The sequence below is a fragment of the Danio rerio genome, chromosome 22, assembly GCF_049306965.1.
Source record: "Danio rerio strain Tuebingen ecotype United States chromosome 22, GRCz12tu, whole genome shotgun sequence".
Lineage (NCBI taxonomy): Eukaryota > Metazoa > Chordata > Actinopteri > Cypriniformes > Danionidae > Danio > Danio rerio.
In genome coordinates this window covers 11,374,912-11,393,824 of record NC_133197.1, presented here as the reverse complement: position 1 = coordinate 11,393,824, position 18,913 = coordinate 11,374,912, and the positions used below count along the sequence as shown (strand labels likewise).

The 18,913-nt window shown below is 37.7% G+C and overlaps 1 protein-coding gene across 2 annotated transcripts in view; it reads left to right on the top strand.

Moving 5' to 3' along the window:
* krt222 (keratin 222) overlaps window positions 1-17,874 on the top strand; it is a 34,180-nt gene extending 16,306 nt beyond the window's left edge. For both annotated transcript variants that reach the window (XM_073937359.1, XM_001343189.8), the window contains exons 2-10: window positions 1,073-1,277; window positions 6,685-6,767; window positions 9,610-9,763; window positions 11,409-11,657; window positions 13,181-13,285; window positions 15,297-15,517; window positions 15,751-15,932; window positions 16,082-16,184; window positions 16,349-17,874. In XM_073937359.1, the coding sequence (XP_073793460.1) occupies window positions 1,080-1,277; window positions 6,685-6,767; window positions 9,610-9,763; window positions 11,409-11,657; window positions 13,181-13,285; window positions 15,297-15,517; window positions 15,751-15,932; window positions 16,082-16,184; window positions 16,349-16,562 (1,509 nt within the window). In that variant the 5' untranslated portion in view covers window positions 1,073-1,079 and the 3' untranslated portion in view covers window positions 16,563-17,874. The remainder of the gene's footprint in view (window positions 1-1,072; window positions 1,278-6,684; window positions 6,768-9,609; window positions 9,764-11,408; window positions 11,658-13,180; window positions 13,286-15,296; window positions 15,518-15,750; window positions 15,933-16,081; window positions 16,185-16,348) is intronic.
* Window positions 17,875-18,913: the final 1,039 nt, after the last annotated feature.

Below are 18,913 nucleotides of genomic sequence, written 5' to 3'. Positions count from 1 at the left end.
AGTGTTCATATGTTTTTAGACTAAAAAAATATTTTAGATTGGACTTTTAAATAATACAGATTGAAGCTTCAGGTTATCCTGTTTAAAATGATATATGACACTTAAGGCTGACTGCTAAAATAAAAATAATAAACCTGCTTTTTGAAAAAAACTAATAATAATATAGGCCCATTAGGTGCCCACAAAATAGCTCTAGGTCATTAAAGGTTAACAAACAGATAAATAAGTGTACCTAAAAAGTGGAAAAGAGACAGAACAAATATATCATGTAGTTTTTTATCTTCATGACATTGGAATTGTACAGGCCGCTTCAAGTGCATAGTAATTCTTGACCTTCTACTCTTTTTACTAATTTCTAAAGTATTTACAGTGTTTACATATTGCAGATAGCAGACATTCCCATTCACTCAAAGGCTACTGACTTCTGTTCTAACATAAGTGTTAAAAATACCCAAAATACTTTGACTAATCCGCACAGCTTTAGTGAAACACTTGAGCTGTAAGGCAGTTTGTATTTTGTAAGTATGCCCCGAAGCTTCACAACATGCCTTGACATCTCTGTACCCGAAAACAAGTTCAGCTAGACAGAAAAGAAAACTATTAGTTCAAAGATCTGAGGCTTTATCAAAAGCTGGAATCTAATACACTCTTATGCACACAGCCTGCGGTGATACTAACAAACGACACGCAATAAGCCGGCGCAAACAAAAACACGCATGCAGCTGTAAAGCACAAATAGACTTTGCCCTGTGCGGTGTGTGTTTATGTGCGAATTGTGCCTATAATCCAGGATCAGTGAGAACAAAAGCACCAGCAAAACTCGTGACACATATAGTGGCCTCTTGCTTTTCACCTCCGCATGAGGCCAGTGGGACCCTGGCGGGCCCCTCGCTTCTGTTTTACAGTTCCTGTACCTGTCCCAAACCTCCCAATGGGTTTGGGAAAGGTCCCAACCCTGTCCGTAGGAGCCACGTCGACGGTCTTAATCAAGCAAAATATTTGCTTGGTAAACATCCTATCTTCTTAGGTGTGTCAAGTCGTGCTTAGAAACATTTGGTTTTATCCTGTGCAGGGGCCCAATGGAGGAATCGGAAGAGCCAAAAGTGGCCCTAAGGGGCCTGAACGAAAGGCTGAAGGGGTTTCTGGATCATGTGAACCAGTTGGAAAAGGCGAATCTCGAGCTGGAGGAGCTGATTGGCGAATGGGGAATCAGGAATTTGGCTCCACCGCGGGATTGGAGCGACAAGGAGGCGCTGGCACAGGAACTTCGAGCTCAGGTGGGTTGATGACGTTCGCATTCATTATCTGTATGTTATCTTTACGTTACCTGTTTGATTTCCTCAGGCGCTATCGCAATGTGGTCCGGAAAAACCCCTTAGGCTGGCTTCAGGGTAATTAGTCTAATTAAAATGTTTTTTTTTCTACTGAAGTGTTACTCAATTTGGCCCACATTGTGCATTTTAGGTGTCAGTATTTTGACATACTCAAATCAGCATATTATCAGGAGTTTCTACTAATGAGATTTAACATTTCTTTTCGGGAATATACAATACTCGTGGCCCCTAGACGCCCATTCAGGCTCAAATCTTTGTTAAATGTGACGGGTTTTTTTCTACCAAAGTGTTACACAATTTGCTCCCCACTGTGCATTTTAGGTTTCAGTATTTTGACATACTCAAATAAGCTTATGATCTGGAGTTTCTGCTAGTGAAATTTAACATATCTTTTAGGCAATATACAATGCTCATGGACCCTAGACACCAATTCAGGCTTTGATAATAAAATGTCATTTATTTTGGAAATTGAGATTTATATGTCATCTGAAATGTATGAATAAGCTATCTATTGATGTAGGATTTGTTGGGATGGGGCAGTATTTGGCTGAGATACAATTATTGGAAATCTAGGGGTTCAAAAAATATAAATATTAAGGCGTTTTTGTAGTATGAAGTATGATAATTGTAAATATTCTGAATGGATTTGTACAATTTTTACAGCATAAATGTGTTTTTATACCGTATTTTAGGAGATGTTTATTATAAAATACTTTTATTTTAGCATGCAATTTTGAATGCTCTTTTGCTGTATGCATAGTACACAGCAATGTATTGTCAACTCAATTTTCTGAATTCAGTAACTCAGAATATTGCCACAAAGAACTACCCACAGTGGATATTTTCTCTTTTTCTGACCTCTCTCTTTAAACCCTAGAGTTGGTTGTGCATGAAAATCCCAGTATATCAGCAGTTTCTGAAATACTCAGAATACTCTAAATACTCTGGCACCAACAAACATGCCACGTTCAAAGTCACCTAAATCACCTGTCTTCCCGATTCTTATGCTCGGTTTGAACTGCAGCAGATCGTCTTGAACAGGGCTGCATCCGAAACCGCATACTTCCATACTATGTAGTATGCTAAAATCAGTATGCGAGCCGAGCAGTATGTCCGAATTCATAGAATTCGAAAATCAGATTGTGAGAAGTACACGAATAACTTACTATTTCCGGTGAGATTCTGAAGTCCATATCCCATACCCGCTGATAGTGCCCATGATGCCCCATGAGAGAATTTATGAATGGGAGAGAAGCCACGCAACTGATGCAGGTAGGTCACATGACCATGAAAAAATGGCAGATGTAGTATGTCTGAAGTCCATACTTGTACATTCATATTGTGTAAAATGTACTTTTCAAACGGCCTAGTAGTACGTTTAAATTCAAATGCAGTACCTACTGAGTAGTAGGCGGTTTCGGACGCAGCCCATGTCTACATGCATAAATGCATTGAGTTGCTGCCATGTGCTTGGCTGATTAGAAATTTGCATTAACGAGCAGTTGGACAGGTGTACCTAATAAAGTGGCCAGTGAGTGTATATAGTATGCATACCACACAACATGCAATATTTATAAATTCCACAATAAATATATGTTTGTTAATAAATATATTAATATTATTTTCCAGTATGTACTACAGTATTCATACTATTGATGAAGTATGCAGTAATTACGTAAACAATGTTCTGTATAAAGTGAATAATTAGTATCTGTATCACATACTGTATTTAAATTGTTTTTATATTAATTTTAATACTCTTACAGTACATATTTGCACAGTATATTGCACTGGGCAGTATTTAATTACAGAGTATGTTATTAAATATCCTTCGGGAATTTCCTCATAATCCCATATTCATATTTAACATCAGTGTAACATAATAAAGGTTCAAATATTTATCTTTGCGTACTATTTTTAGAACAACTTTACAAGCATTATGTCATAGAGAACATGCTGGCACTCAGTTTCGAGTCTAAAACCAAAACACAATACGTTGGTGTGAGCTTTTGTGACTAGCAGTTTGCGTTAGCATTATCTGTACAAACACATGAGCATTCGTTATTAGCCTTGCTAATACAATATATCCCTGCAAAATTCATTATATGTGAATGTGACTTTCAGTGACAATGACAATGATTAACCATATATTATGCTGTCACAATGGCTGATGAATCATCAAAATGGCAGTTGGCCAAGCAAAATGTGCTACGCTAATGTTTAGCGCTTTGTGAGAAACGCAACCCTACACTCACCTTTAGAAAGCTGTTCTGTTTGATACACACTTCATTTGATTTATTGCATCTCTGTAACATATTAAACCGTTTCAATGGTTATTTAGCATTGCAAGTTTTTGTATAAATTGTCTAATGAAAAAAGGAATTATGGGTAATATTGTATGTTTAATGTGCTAAATTGTAGGATAGAAAAACGTAAACAAGTTCTGTTTGAACTCTTCATATTACAGATAAGGCCATATAAAAAAACACAAAATATGCACAGTATACATACTATATTCTGCTCAAATAGTATGTGTAGTATGCTAATAATTCATTTCAAACGTTTAAACACAGCAGAGGAATTTAAATCAGTCATATGTTTTTCTTCTATATTTACTGTGTATACTTAACACTAAAAACATGTTAAATATGGCATACTAGCATATTATCCATACTATGTTTTGCTGTATACAGTATATACAGTTAACTGCAACTTAAAATAACTGCATGACATTCTGTTGTGTAGACAAATGATTTCTTCATTGTTCTTATTATAGCATACTACTATTTTTGCTTGCGCTGACAGTATTTTGTAGTATGCACTACGTGTTGCATACTACATATATATATATATATATATATATATATATATATATATATATATATATATATATATATATATATATATATATATATATGTTAAGAATGACTTACTACCATACTACATAGTATTCAAGATTATGCTGTTTTGCATACCTACCCCTACTTTTTTAGTATATGGCACCTGAGTTTAGTATATGGCACCTTATGTTACACTGTCCAGCATTACATATTAAAATTACACATTCTACTTATATATTATAGATTAATTACATGTTCATTGTGGCATACTACTTTTGTACATTATCTACTGGGTACAATATGGACACAATAATTAATGCATTATATTATATTTTTAAGGATTAGAATATGTTTAGAATGCTAAACTACTGCTCTACCACTACACAAATATGATTTTCGAAGGTATGTAGTTTTAGTGGACATGTTTATTATTGTTTTGATCCTGATTGGCTGATGGTGTGCTATTTTTTTTCATGTAGACACACAGCTGAAGTAGTTCCAGCCACATTTTGACTAGTTCCAAACCCTTACACTGATTGATTTCTGTTATTTCACAGCCTACAACAGTCAGAAATCACATCAAAACAAACTTAAAAATGAGATGCGTAAGAAACTAATCCTACACTTGGAGCAGCTTGTGGACAAAAACCTGACAAATGTCTTGAAATACAACATCTGAACAGTGTCTTCAGGTGTGATAACCATAAAAGTCTTGTCGCCCATTCAAGTTTTAATAACAACAAATAATAATTTGACTTCTTGTTGATCATTTGGTATCAGAAGTGGTTTATATGAGAGGCAAAGGCCTCTAGGTTACTCTTATTTTACCAAAATAAAACATGATCATGCATTGATTTTGAATTTTTTTTATAAGGACAGTAAGCTCTGACTTTGCTTAGACAATCTTGTCACTTAACAAAAATAATGTACAGTATAGAATATAAATTCATTGTGCAGTGGAAAAAGGGTTAATATTGTGTGACTCCCATGAGCTTGGAGGACTGCATCCATACATCTCTGCAATGACTCCAATAACTTACTCATAAAGTCATCTGGAATGACAATGAAAGCGTTCTTGCAGGACTCCCTGATTTCAGGATTCTTTGGATTCAGCTTTATTGCCTCCTCCTTCATCTTACCCCAGACATGCTCAATAATGTTCATGTCTGGTGACTGGGCTGGCCAATCCTGGAGCACCTTGACCTTCTTTGCTTTGAGGAACTTTGATGTGGAGGCTGAAGTATGAGAAGGAGCGCTATCCTGCTGAAGAATTTGCCCTCTTCTGTGGTTTGTGATGTAATGGGCAGCAGAAATGTCTTCATACCTGAGACTCTTGATGTTGCCATCCACTCTGCAGATCTCTCGCCTGCCCCATACTGAATGTAACCCCAAACCATGATTTTTCCTTCACCAAACTTGACTGATTCCTGTCAGAATATTGGGTCTATGCCGGTCCCAATAGGTCCTCTGCAGTATCTGATGATTGGGATGCAGTTTAACAGATGATTCATTGAAAAAATCGACCTTCTGCCACTTTCCCAAATGATCAACTAGAAGCAAGTTATTGTTTGTTGCTCTTACAACTGGGATTGACGACAATACTTTTATCAAGTAGTGTAGTATAAGCAGACACAGGTCCATTGAATTGTAAGAGGGAAAAAAACGCAGACCGAAGGTGTAACAGCTACTTAGCATAATGGCAAAAGTGTGCTTATTTTCTAAGAATTTTACATCCTGTCGTCAATTATTCCTTACATACTAGTATTTTTACAGTTGTCAAGCCACTCTCTGTGAGACAGACTGGTATTTTAACTGATAACCAGAGGGCTGTTAACCAGACGCTCAACGCCTGCGTTTCCTTAAGCCAGTGGCCATTTCGGCCTTGCAAAATCCTTTTAGTACCTTAAGGCCGGCTTTCAAATCTATCTTGATCTTTAGCTCTAACATAATAATAAGACACTTAATGACTTGCAAAAATGCAGGTAACACCATCTAAAACAGACTTTGTTGTCTTCTGTGATTGATGGCTAACTATTTTATGTGCTCTGGGGAAAAAAATCAATCAATCCTTCAAGATAGGATCACAGCATTGAGCAATGTGCTTAACAAACATCAAGTCGAAAAGAAGCCTTGGCAGCATTCAAGTTTTCACAACTTCCTCTATTGGTGGTATTCTGGATAAACTGACTCTGTCAATCAGTTGGCAGCCAGAAAAACCACAAGTTGATGCACACCTAAATACACCCTGATCTTTCACGCTGAGAATCCAGAAATGATTTTACTTTCCCATGATTAGATGGGTGTTGACAAGCATTTATCATCATTGAGCCTTTTTTTTTTTTTTTTTTCAAATTTATCATAATTTTGATCAAATTGCTCGAGAGGGTAATTTCTATCCACGGGCAATTATGATGTCTTATTTTCTCCTAATTCTTCTCATTATGTTCTTTATCTTGATTACACGCGTCTTCTCTCTCCTAGTGCTCCTTTTATCTGTTTTGTTTTGGCAGATTAGAATCATCCTAATGGAAAACGCAGAGCTTTTGATACAGTCTGATGCAGTCAATCTGAAGGCAGCACATTTAAAAAACAGGTTAGTAGCATTCACCGAGCGAATGTATTTGACTAAATGCAACAGGTGATAGAAATTTGCATACTGTACACAGCAGTCACTGCATTCCACACGTGCCAGTGGAATATTTCACATCATTAAGTATTTTGTTTGAACTCATTATCGCCCTCTTGTGGTGGGAAACAGCAAACGCTAATCCAATGAACGAGTATGAACTAGGCCAAATAAAAAAAACAAAAACAAATTGAGACACATAATCTCCTGTTACATAAGATGAAACGTTCTGAGATATCATTAGTGTAGCTTTCATTAAAAGTACAGACCTGGTATGATTATTAGTTTAAATTACAGTAGAAGTACACTGTGTTTTACTTTATAAATCAGGGTTAAATACACACCGTTGACTACTACAGAATATAATTACTACTCATTTCAGTTAGAAAAAAAATGTGTTGATATATTTCAAAGCGTTTCTGTCAACACTGTTTTGGGCATGTTTTTACAATCTGAATCTGGAGTCCAAATTATTTTCTGTGGGAACCGGTAGAACTGAAGCTGTATATCATTTAGATAATTCCTTTAAGACAAATTGTGTTTTGCGAAATGCCAATTCAATGGCTAAATTTAATAGACCCTTTTCACGTTTCCAGGTTTGGTCACACTTTATTTTGATGGTCCGTTTGTCGAATTTAAGTTACATTGCATCTACATGGCAACTAATTCTCATTAGATTATAAGTAGACTGTTAGGTTGTGGTTAGGGTTAGTGTAAGTTGACATGCACTTGCAAAGTTTCTTATAGTTTGTTAAATGTCTGTTGAAGGAGCAGTATCAGCAGATATTAAGCAGACAGTCTACTAATACTCAAATCGACCATCAAAAAAAAGTGTTACCCCAGGTTTTTCAGCAGCTGCAATTTGGGTAAACTTAGAGCACAGTGAATGGGAGAGTTCCACAAATATATACTTGTTGTGTTTCAGTTTGGTCACATAACAAAACATAAAAAAAGAGACTGATGACAGCAGCTAGAAGGAAACAAACATGTCAGATTTACTGTCCTACCCACACTGGATTAGTAACACCTCGCATGTTGTGTAATTTGGCTCACAGATAGATTACATTGGATTGGTAGAGCTACGCATCGATGAATTTGCTCTTCAGTGTTTGAACTCTCAGTAATGATTAAATCACACTGAACTGAGCTAAACTGAACTGAACTGAACTTAAACACTAAAAACTGAACTACACTGTTCCAGTTACTATGACCATTTATGTGAAGCTGCTTTGACACAATTTATATTGTAAAAGCGCTATACAAATAAAGCTGAATTGAATTGAATTGAACTGAATTGAATTACAGTCTGAACATGAACTACAGCAAATTTGGAGTCTCTTGCATGACCTCTGTCCAAATTTGTATCATATATTTAGTGTGTACCCGCTTTATACCGTAATTTGTGATAAACTTGATTTTCCATCATGAAATTTAAAAAAATTAATTAGTTCAGCTTTTTCCAGCTGTGGTGGCAGGCCTTTTACACAGATCTTTCAAGAACCTTTATTAGTCGTCGAGCGCAGTATTACAATCTAGAGCCTATTTATGTAATTTTCCATGTGAGCAGCATATTTGAGAGCACGCGAGAAGTTTTGTGCACGAACAGAGGAAATCGGCGCTGGAGCAAAGAGATTCTCATGCTCGTATTACTTACAGTAAATGCAATCTCGACTGTAATACTGCACTCATAACATTTGTCATAAAATAACTCCATATAGATCCAGATTAAATTCGGGTGTTAATGCCTTTAACCTTTATTATTCATTAAGGTAATGTTAGCAAAATCTTATTAGAGATGGCTCTATTAAGCCACCACACCACACAACAGACAGCTATTTCCAAAATGTCACAGGGTTACATATATTTTAACATTATCATTTTGTTATCTGGACATTTATATAACAAGTAGCATGATTAAGCATTTACATGCAGAACAAAATACCTTTATCTAGTCTTCTTGGAGTGAGTTTCTTAGCGTTACTACATTGTGTTTGCTGGCCTCAAGCAACTTGCAGCCCTGTCAGGCACTCTTGTCAGTCAGTCAGTCAGCATCTACAACCTTTAAGGGTAAACAAATAAAGCACAGCACAATCGTAACTGCGATTACATAAGTTTGCTCGATTATAATTCACTTACCTTTTAATACGTTTTGGTGCGACTATAATCTGCAATTAAAAAAAGCAGCAACGACTGAATGCTTTGAATTAGAAACTGTAATGTAGCCTTGGTGAGAATGAATTTTGGTGCGGCTCCCCGCCATGGCAGAATGAATGTTGGGGAAACAATGTATGGATCTATACAATGATGATCTTACCAAATCAGACACAAGGCTACTGATCAACAACACTTTAGCATGTTCACACCAACTTTGTGTTACAAAATTTGTGTTACGACAACTACAACCTAAGGTTACCTGCATATTTTTGGCACAGTGCCACCTAGTGGTCAGGATGTGGATATTTTAGCTTTTACTGTTGAAGATTTAGAGAAATAAAAAACACAAAAAATCTTTAGCAGCAAAGTGAGTCATTGATACCCAGTTGTCCAATGTCAGCCATTTTTGACATTGTTCTTTTTAGTTTTGTCGTAAAATGCTATACTTAACAAACACACTGGCTTGTTGTTAATAAAACCACTGTCTATCTTTGGCTTTATGCCCTGGAGATTTTCAAGGAGGGCCAAAATTTGAAATGAATCAAACTATATATATTTTTGGCTGTTGTCATGAGAATCTTGATGGATTACTTGGACCATGTTGAGCACATCGATGGTAATTATGTTATAAAGTCCAAACAATTGTCGTTTATAGGTGTGAAACTGAGGAGAATCTGCGTCTCCTACAAGAGCAGGATGTGTTACAGCTGAAGACCAAGAAGAACGAGGTTGAAACAACCAACAGGCTTCTGGAAAAGCAGATCCTTGAAACTGAACATGAGTTGCAGCAAACCATTGAGGAACATGAGGTGGTGACTCAGTCTGTTTGAATGTCAGTTAGCGATTTTGTCTAATTGTGTGTCACGATGCATTTTACGCTCTGTGACACAAAGCACTGAATGATTGAACTTTAACGTCTGTCTTTAGTAAAAGTACTTATCAATGTTCTCTAATGTCTAAATGCCAGGTTGTGGTTAGCCTCAAGGAAAGAGAGAGTGTGCGTAGGGAAAGGTGGAGTGAAAAGTACACAGGCTTCACTTATTGCATTTCAAATCTAAAACTAATTTGACAATATCTATATTGATTATAAGCTTTTGAGTGATCAATGCACATAACATTGATACAAAAATTACATAAAAACTCTCAAAAATCACATATTTACACCATAAAAAGGAATATACACCAAAGATGTACTGAGAAAAAAGACTGTTTGATTGAATGATTTCATTTCCAAGTAGCAACTGTTTCAATAAGCTTTAATGTGACCAGAGTGCTGAATTTTGTTGTAAAGCCAAACCCCAACAAACGGAAATATAGTAGCAACACCAGAAGTTGAAGCGAGATACAGGACTTCAAATTTAATTGAATTTTGATTGACCTAATATTGATTCCCAAACAAAACAATATGTTAGGCTTAACTGTAACCCCTCTGTATTTGCTAATCTGCTTCAAGTTAGACTTACTCAGTAACAGTCATCCCCATAGACTTCATTACCATCTGGGTCACGGCACCAACATAATCCCTCCACTTCAAGCAGGATTCAAATATCCAGTTTTCAACATAAGAGGCATTAATAAGGATGCTAAATACTGTTGGTTTACTTGCACAGCTCCTATCTACTGCTAGGCCTACATTGCACTCCACCAAAAACATTTCACACCTGTTAAAAACATGTTCCCCCCACACAGTGCGTAATTTGGAAATTACGAGGTCCCGGAAGAGATCAGGGTAACGGATCTGGCATGTTACAATGGGAGGGAAAGGTGTCGCGAATGAAATCTAAGAGCGAGGGGTGGGGGAGGGATGTGTCACGGACGAAAGTAAAGAGGGTTGGGGAGTCGCGGAAGAAGGTGAACAGTGGGGTGATGCAAGAGTACATGCGAGGACAGGGGCCGGTAAAATGAGGTGCCGGATACAGCTTGTTCCAGCACAAGTTAAGCCCTGCTTATGTAGAATGTAGTAACTACATTAAAAGTTGATATGAATTCAAAGTTTGTCCAATATTTGTTATTAGTTTTCATACTGTGTGTTGTAGTTGTTTAAACTAAAAAAAAAAAAAGTAACCACTGATCTGTCTTTAAATAAAATTACCTCGCAGTGTAAATACACTCATAGGGATTTATTGTTTGGTTTTAATATTTGCAACAAATATTTGGTTTCGGTGTGAACAGAGCTACATGTATATTAAAACTTCTTCAGTATTACAAAATGAAAACATCTATCCTGTTTGTATAGCCTTACCCTGTCTGGATAGATCAAATAATCAATAGCAGGTAAATATAGGCTAATATGTTTTGATGATATAGGAATATCCTGTTTGGGAAGAATATAGCATGCTTGCCTTAGATTGAAAGGAAGAAGGACATTTAGATTCCTCATGTGAGGAGCCCTTTAAATCCTCCTCTTCCTCCCTCTGGTTTTACACCCCCTCTCTCTCCCTCGTTGGCTGACAGAGAGAGCTGGATCAGCACCAGCAGCGAACAGCAGAGGAGTGTGATAGAGTGCTAGCGCAGGTTGCTGCAGGAGAGGATGGCAGAGGAATGGATCTCTCCCGGACCAGCACCCAGTGCGACCACTCCAGCCCAGCCCAGAGCAGCCCTGACTCAGCCACACCACCAACTCAAGCCTCAGGCTCCGGCCCAGCTCCAAAGAGAAGGCCTCGAAAGGATGCAGTCAGTCCCACAGTTGTGTTTCCGCCACAGGTACGAATATCCAGCCTCTCTCTATTCATACTCTCTATGGTCTGTTGGCCAGGGCACTGCAGAGTGGTGAGTGTGTGTGTGTGCGTGTGTATGTGTGAGCGAGTGAAAAGACTGCTAAGCATCCATTATTATTCAAAACATAATCAAGAATGTCAGTCCCATTGAGGATATCCATCGCCTTTTTTTTCCGCTCTCATCAGTAGGTAATGATTTATTTGTCTCCCTGTGTGTTCGAGTAGAATTTATACCCTCGCACAAAAGCATGGGCCATTTGCCTTGTAGATCTCCTTGAAAAACAACAACACACTGCAGCCGTTTTTACAAAAATGTACTGTAGTATGTTGGTACCTTGGTAAATTGAGGGTATTTATGCAGTCTATAGTACTTGGTAGGTGTCCAAAAACTCCAATGAACAAAAAACAAGGTTTTACACTGCAAAAATACTTTTCCTATTTAGATTTTTTGTCTTGTTCCAAGTCCAAATATCTAAAAATTCTTAAATCTAAGAGCATTTTTTAGACAAGCAAAACATATTGTCTTGTTTTGAGAAATAATATGGTAATATTAAGTGAGCTTTTCCTTAAAACAAGCAAAATAATCTGCCAATGGGGTAAGCAAAATATTCTTGTTCTTCCTTTTGACATTTGATTATTTTGCTTACCCCATTGGCAGATTATTTTGCTTGTTTTAAGGAAAAGCTCACTTAATATTAGCATATTATTTCTCAAGACAAGGCTATATGTTTTGCTTGTCTAAAAAAGTCTTCTTGATTAAAGAATTTTTAGATATTTGGACTTGAAACAAGACAAAAAAATCAAAGTAAGAAAAGTATTTTTTGCAGTGTACATGGTACCATGTTCAAAAAACAAGGTTTTACCATATGTGACGTATGTCCCAAAACATAAGGTATTTTCATTGAACATTATATCTTAACCAATTACCACAATACCCCTGTACAATAGTCAAAAATAGGGTATTACATATCCAGAAGTATTTCAGGACAATGGCACTATGTCCAAAAACTCGGTATTATCCCATTAATCCCATATTTTATCCCATTTTGTGAGGCTCATTTTGAAGTTAAATTTGATTATACGCTGCTTTAAGAACAAGTACATTAGAAGAAATGAAGGCAGTGTTCAATTTCTGTGGAACTGTGCAGTTGTTCTTATCAGATGGAGACTGAACTGATTCCTAGACTGTGATATACATCAGCTCAGACCACAAGAGCATCATTTCAGTTTTCTATAATGTGAGCTATCATGTTTCCAGTGCTCACTGATGTCCCTTTTTGCATGTAGTTGTATATTGAGACATAAATCATAGATAATTAAAACAATAAGCTACCAAGGTTATGCTTTACAGTCATTTTGCTATGAGTAATAGGTGTCCTCAGGCAAGTGTGATGAAGCCTCCGTAAACCTTAGTAAGCAATATAAAACAAGCTCAAAAGTGCATCAGGTTTATTGTATTCTGCGGTGTTTTTATGTATACGTAATTTACGTGGTGGTTTTTGTGTGTAGGTGAAAGCAAGTGATGGGGCCCTGAAGGAGGCACGAGCCGAGCTCGCCGAGGCCCGAAAGCGATGGCACCGTCTACAAGTGGAGATAGAATCGCTACATGCCTTGGTGTGTTTAACTCCCAAACGCATGCCCACAGACACACCCGGACACGCACACTCCCATTCAGGAACATGTAGACACACCTAAACACAAACTCTTATGAACCTATTGTACTTTAATGCATGACACATAAATTATAACATCACTTACTGCAATACTGAACGTTGTGGCAGAACAAGCCAGATCTGAATCCAGCACCTCCGGAATTGGTTTGAACCTTTGTTTTAGTGGACCAGACAATTTGTTTGCAGTAAAGATTAAGTGTTAAACGACATAAACTCTTCACCCAGAGAGAACAGATGCCAGGTTAGTGGTTGTCAAATATTATCGGTATTTTCAAACCAAGTACCGTTCATTGCCTAAGCGTATTTTGGCTAGTTACCTGAAGGTTGAGGGTTGCAACCCCAGAGACCAAAGCTCATTGCAGGCCCCATGTTATACAATTTAAACACTTGGAATCTAGGCTAACCCATATCCTTCCCCTTTCGTAGAATCACATTTTATCATTGTTATAGTTCAGGGGTTTTCAAAGTGTGAGGCGCGCCTCCCCTGGGGGGCGCCAGAGCATGTCAGGGGAGGCGCGGGAAAAAATATTCTACAATAAAAATATAATTATTAAGTTTAATTATCATATGTATTTTTTATTATATTTAAACGTTTTAATTAAACAAAGCTAAAAAATTATACGCCAAAAATAAGAAAATCTTTTTTACCCAGAAGGCCATAGCTGTGAATTCGCTTCTGTTTGGCAAGCCCGCCAATACAGGTATATGCCTGCTAATACAATGGATCGGTTTCTGAGACCCCCCCCCCGATTCAAAGCCTTCAAGTTCAGGGCTTAAACCCAAAAGACGACGATATGATGATCAGTATTTGAGTTTAGGATTTACGTGGACAGGACCAGCTGATAAACCACGACCTTTGTGTGTGGTTTGTCAAGAAATTTTGGCTAATGACAGCATGAGACCCGCTAAACTTCGACTGTTTTGACTGGGATGGACAGTTCTTGGATCTGTTCTATTCATATTGAACAATCATCCTAGTTTTAAAAACGTTATATTAAAATACTTGTTATTACTCTGTAAATAATTGCACTTTCATGCAAATGATGATAAAAGTGAGTTAAGAGTCTGACAGCTGTCTGTGTCTTTATATATACTGTATATATATATATATATATATATATATATATATATATATATATATATATATATATATATATATATATTTGTGTGTGTGTGTGTGTGCGTGCGTGCGTGTTTGGGAGGAGGGGGGCGCCAATGGATAAGTTGTGTCAAAAGGGAGGCCCACTGTCTTAGACTTTGAAAAACCCTGTTATAGTTCAACTGTTGAAAACTGTACTGGGATTTCTGCAATGTCATTGAACAAGTGTCTTTGCTTTATATTTATTTCAGTTTCTGGAATATCATTAATTTGAACCCTTTCACCACTGGGCCAATGAATGAATCTATAAGAACATTCTGGGGAGTTGACCATGATAATTCATAAGGCATTAGCACTGTACCTTTGAGAAAGTGGCCAAATTGCAGGTTGCACTAGGGCAAGGGGGTGTTCAACCTTGGTCCCGAAGGGCCTCGATCCTGTAGTGTTGCTTTAGCTTGTCTCAACACACCTACCTGGTCATTTCGAGTCAGCTTAGTAATCCCTTCATTAGCTGGTGCAGGTGTGTTTAAATGGGATTAGAACTCCAGGACAGAGCTTGCACACCCCTGCTCTAGGGGATTGTCCATGTTAAACATGGCATTACAGGCTATGAAAAGGGAAGAGAACAGACACCACTAAAAGGATTTACCTTAAATGGAAGATGCTTAACCCTGCAATCTTTTAGTCACTTTCCACCATTTGAGACCATTGCATTCCACCAACCTTAAAGATCCATTAAACCAGATGTCCTACAGTATGTAAAGGTTGCAAGGAATGCTGGAGCCCATACTAGTATCTTGGGCTGTAAGTTGAGATATTGGCAGTAAATAGGAATTGTTTATTTTCCTCACAGGAAAGGAGTCTCCAAAGCTCCTTACGCCACACTCAGCTCCAGTACTCTGTGCAACTCCGTGATCTGTCCCGGTCTGTGAAAGGTTTGGAGTCTGAGCTTGAAACTGTGCGGGATGGCCTGGAAGTCCAGAAAGAGAGTCACAACCAGCTCCTCAACACCAAGATGAGGCTGGAGAAAGAGATTGCTACCTATAGGAAACTCCTTGAACACGAGGAGGGCAGGTAGAGGAGGGATAGACTGAGTCAGGCGTATTCGTTTATGCAATAAAACTGTTAACACTTGTTTAAACTTGCAAGTCATTTATGCAACTGCTAAGTAATAAACTGGAATTTTGACACGGTTTTTGGCATTGTGCCCTTGATATTACAATCTACCTGATATGTTTTTACATTTCCAAGGAAGTGTAGCATGGTTTTCAATAAACCCTGTTTCTTCTTTAACTCCTGAACTGCAGGTTTCTGAACTCTGATGGTCGGTCAGTACAGCTGAAGCCCTGGAAAGGGTCAGATCCTGCTCCAGAGCAGAACGGCCTACCCAATGGATGTGATGAGGGCATCGCTGATCCGTTCTTCACGGAGAAAACTCCAAAAAGAAGCCCATCCCTTCAGCGTCAGCGCAGTCTTGTCATCCTGACAGGTGAGGATAATGTAAAACACCTTAAAATAAAACCGCAGTGCACCTTGTTTGGACTTTCCACAGTAATTCTCAACAACTCTTTCCCTATACAACTCCCAGCACTTTGAGCTACTGTGCAAGTCTGCGTTTTGTTTGTGTTTCTCACCCAGAACCAGTCAGAAACAAAGATGGGGACATCTGTACTGTGAAGACTCAGGAGTATCTGGAAGGAAATGTAGTGAGGGAGAGTGCGGAGGGTCACGGAAACGTGGAGTGAGTTTGCATAGACTTATTTTTAAGCATCTCGCACTTGGCATGCTTGACCTTGCATGTGGCTTTACAAGCACTAAAATTATGGCAGAGCTTGTAGGTCAATTTTTTATTCTTCAATTTGTTTATGGAAAACTATCTTATGCTTTGCATTCTGTTTGCTATAGGACAGAGAAGATAGACAAGGTCATCAGGCAATGGGAAGGGTCATTCTTTAAAGGAAATCCCAAGCTAAGGAAGAAGTCCGTGTCTCTGCGTTTTGACCTTCACATGGCAGTGGCGGACGAGGGCTGCAGCCAGATAAAACAGGACAGTCTCCCAAATGTGGAGGTCCGTCTTGTCATGAGACGGTCTCGCAGCATACCCACCTTCGCGCAGTGATGTCACAATGCTAGTACATCACATTTGTGACTTCACCATGCTACTACTACATCACAACTGTGACCTCACAATGCTACTGCATCACAATTAAGTAGTGGTGACCTTGTCTCAATGTCCCAGTGACTAAGGAAAGCCGATCACTTTAGTGACATGCCATTTGAGAGGAAAAAAATTTCAATAATCAGCATTCGAAAGCCCAAATTACTCTTATGATTGTAATGAACTCACTGCTACTTCTTTATCAGAAATATTGACTTAATTTTATTCAAACTTTGGTCTTTGGATTTTAATGGAGAGTACGTATGTCTTGCGGTGTTTAAAATTTCGTAAATTGTGGCTCTAGAGTGTGTTGCTTTCGGTGGACGCTCTACTGTCATTATTTTTGATTATTACCATATATTACGTTACTGAGAAATCTAGAATAACTAGCCTATTGGTTTGTGAAAATGTGTTCAATTATAAACTTATCTCGTGGAATCTTGAGTCTCAAGGTGAACAACAGGTCAATGTGGATACAGACAAGATTTCACATGCAGCGCAGAGTAACAAAAGACGCCTTTCTGCGTTTGACGAATGCTGCTGGAACTAATTTTACACTCCAGCGAATGCAAAGGGGGTATCATGTTCTGGTTCCGCAGAAAACTGTAGTGGGAACCAAAACAAAATACTGCAGGGTTTGCAAGAGCAGCAAAACCCAGCAGCCAAAACAAAAGATTTATGGTGACACCGATGTACTGTTTTCACAATATTGCCTGCACTGACGTTTACAAAACGAGTAGCAGTAAAAGTCGTCAGTCTATCACTGCGAAGCGAATGAAATGCTAAAAGTAAATAAACTGTTCTCGATGAACTTCTAAACTTAAAATTACACTCACCTCTAAAGGTTACGTATGACGGATGCATATAGTTTACGCTTCATTTAAAATGCAAATACTGTGTCTTCCAATCTGAAATTATGCAGGATTGTTGGGAAAACTTGAAATGATCATTACTTCAGCAACCAAAAAAATTGTTTCTCATCTGCATATGTTGATCATTTAATCTGATTTATTTACATACTCATTATGTTCTACCTCTGATGGTTGTTGTGTTGTAAATATATGGGGTTCTTCCTGATGCAACAAATGGAAATGGATACATATATTTAAAGTTACATTGAATCTTAATAAATGTATATCTCTTAAATATGGATGATTTCACCTCATTTTCAGCTCAAAGGAATTGGTTTATCATCTAAATGTCATTTACAAAAGTTATTCATGCTTCATCTCCTTCTTAAGTGATTGTGACTTTAATAAATGTGAAGAGAAATTACATTGTTTGCATTGGTAAAATGTCCACTTCATACACATTTTAGAGCAGAGGTGCCCAAAGTAGAGCCCCGGGGGGCCAAAGTTGGCCCATGGTAACCTTTGGTTTGGCCCGCCATCCTATCTGAAAAGAGAGGGGAAATGATTGGGAGTTGATTTAGGCGAATGCCTTTGACAGAGATCGTCATTTCCAATTTAATGTAACCTTTTGTTTCTTTGTTTATTTAAGGAGCTACAAAAAGCTAACTAAAATTAAATGTTTCATTTAAATTTTGTAAATCATTCATTTATTAATTTTCTTTTCGGCTTACTGAGTCCCTTTATTAATCTGGGGTTGCCACAGTGGAATGAAACTTTTAAAATGTAAATTCTGTCACTTGACAAATGGAGGACAATGCACAAGACATCGGCAAGCAAATCAAGGCAGTGGCAGGAGCAGCTTGACTATTGTATTCAGCATGAATCTCTGTTGTGTTATTAATGGGATTGTTTCTGTTTGTTTCTATAAGAAGTTCATTATTAAATGTAAAAAAAAAATACACTACATCATTATTTATCAAAAATACACTACATCATTATTTAATATGTTTTAAAGCAACGTTTTCTAGTTGTTTTTAAATTACATGCAAATAAAATAGGAAATTACCCTTGGCAAATTTAATGTAATACGGTTTGGAATATTTAACTTCAGCCCACAGCCCTTAATCAAGTTTGTTTTTTGGCCCTTCATAAGAAAAGGTTTGGGCACCCCTGCTTTAGAGGATTGGAATCACAGCGCTTTCTGCTAACCTTTCACTGCATTCATTACATTGCTTTTTTTTGTGGAGCAGAACCGGTTTGTTTTTAATCTGTATTATATCCATAGCTGTGCTCTGCTGAGTGATTTGGCTTAAACACTGTATGACAGGTGCTAATAAAGCTATTATTCTTTCCAGATGAGCTACTTATGTTATGAGCAAAGCTGTCCAAAGACACTTCATTATGTAGACCAGAGTGCCTGGAAAACTAGCACACAACACGGACGCCCCAGTTAAGCCTGGA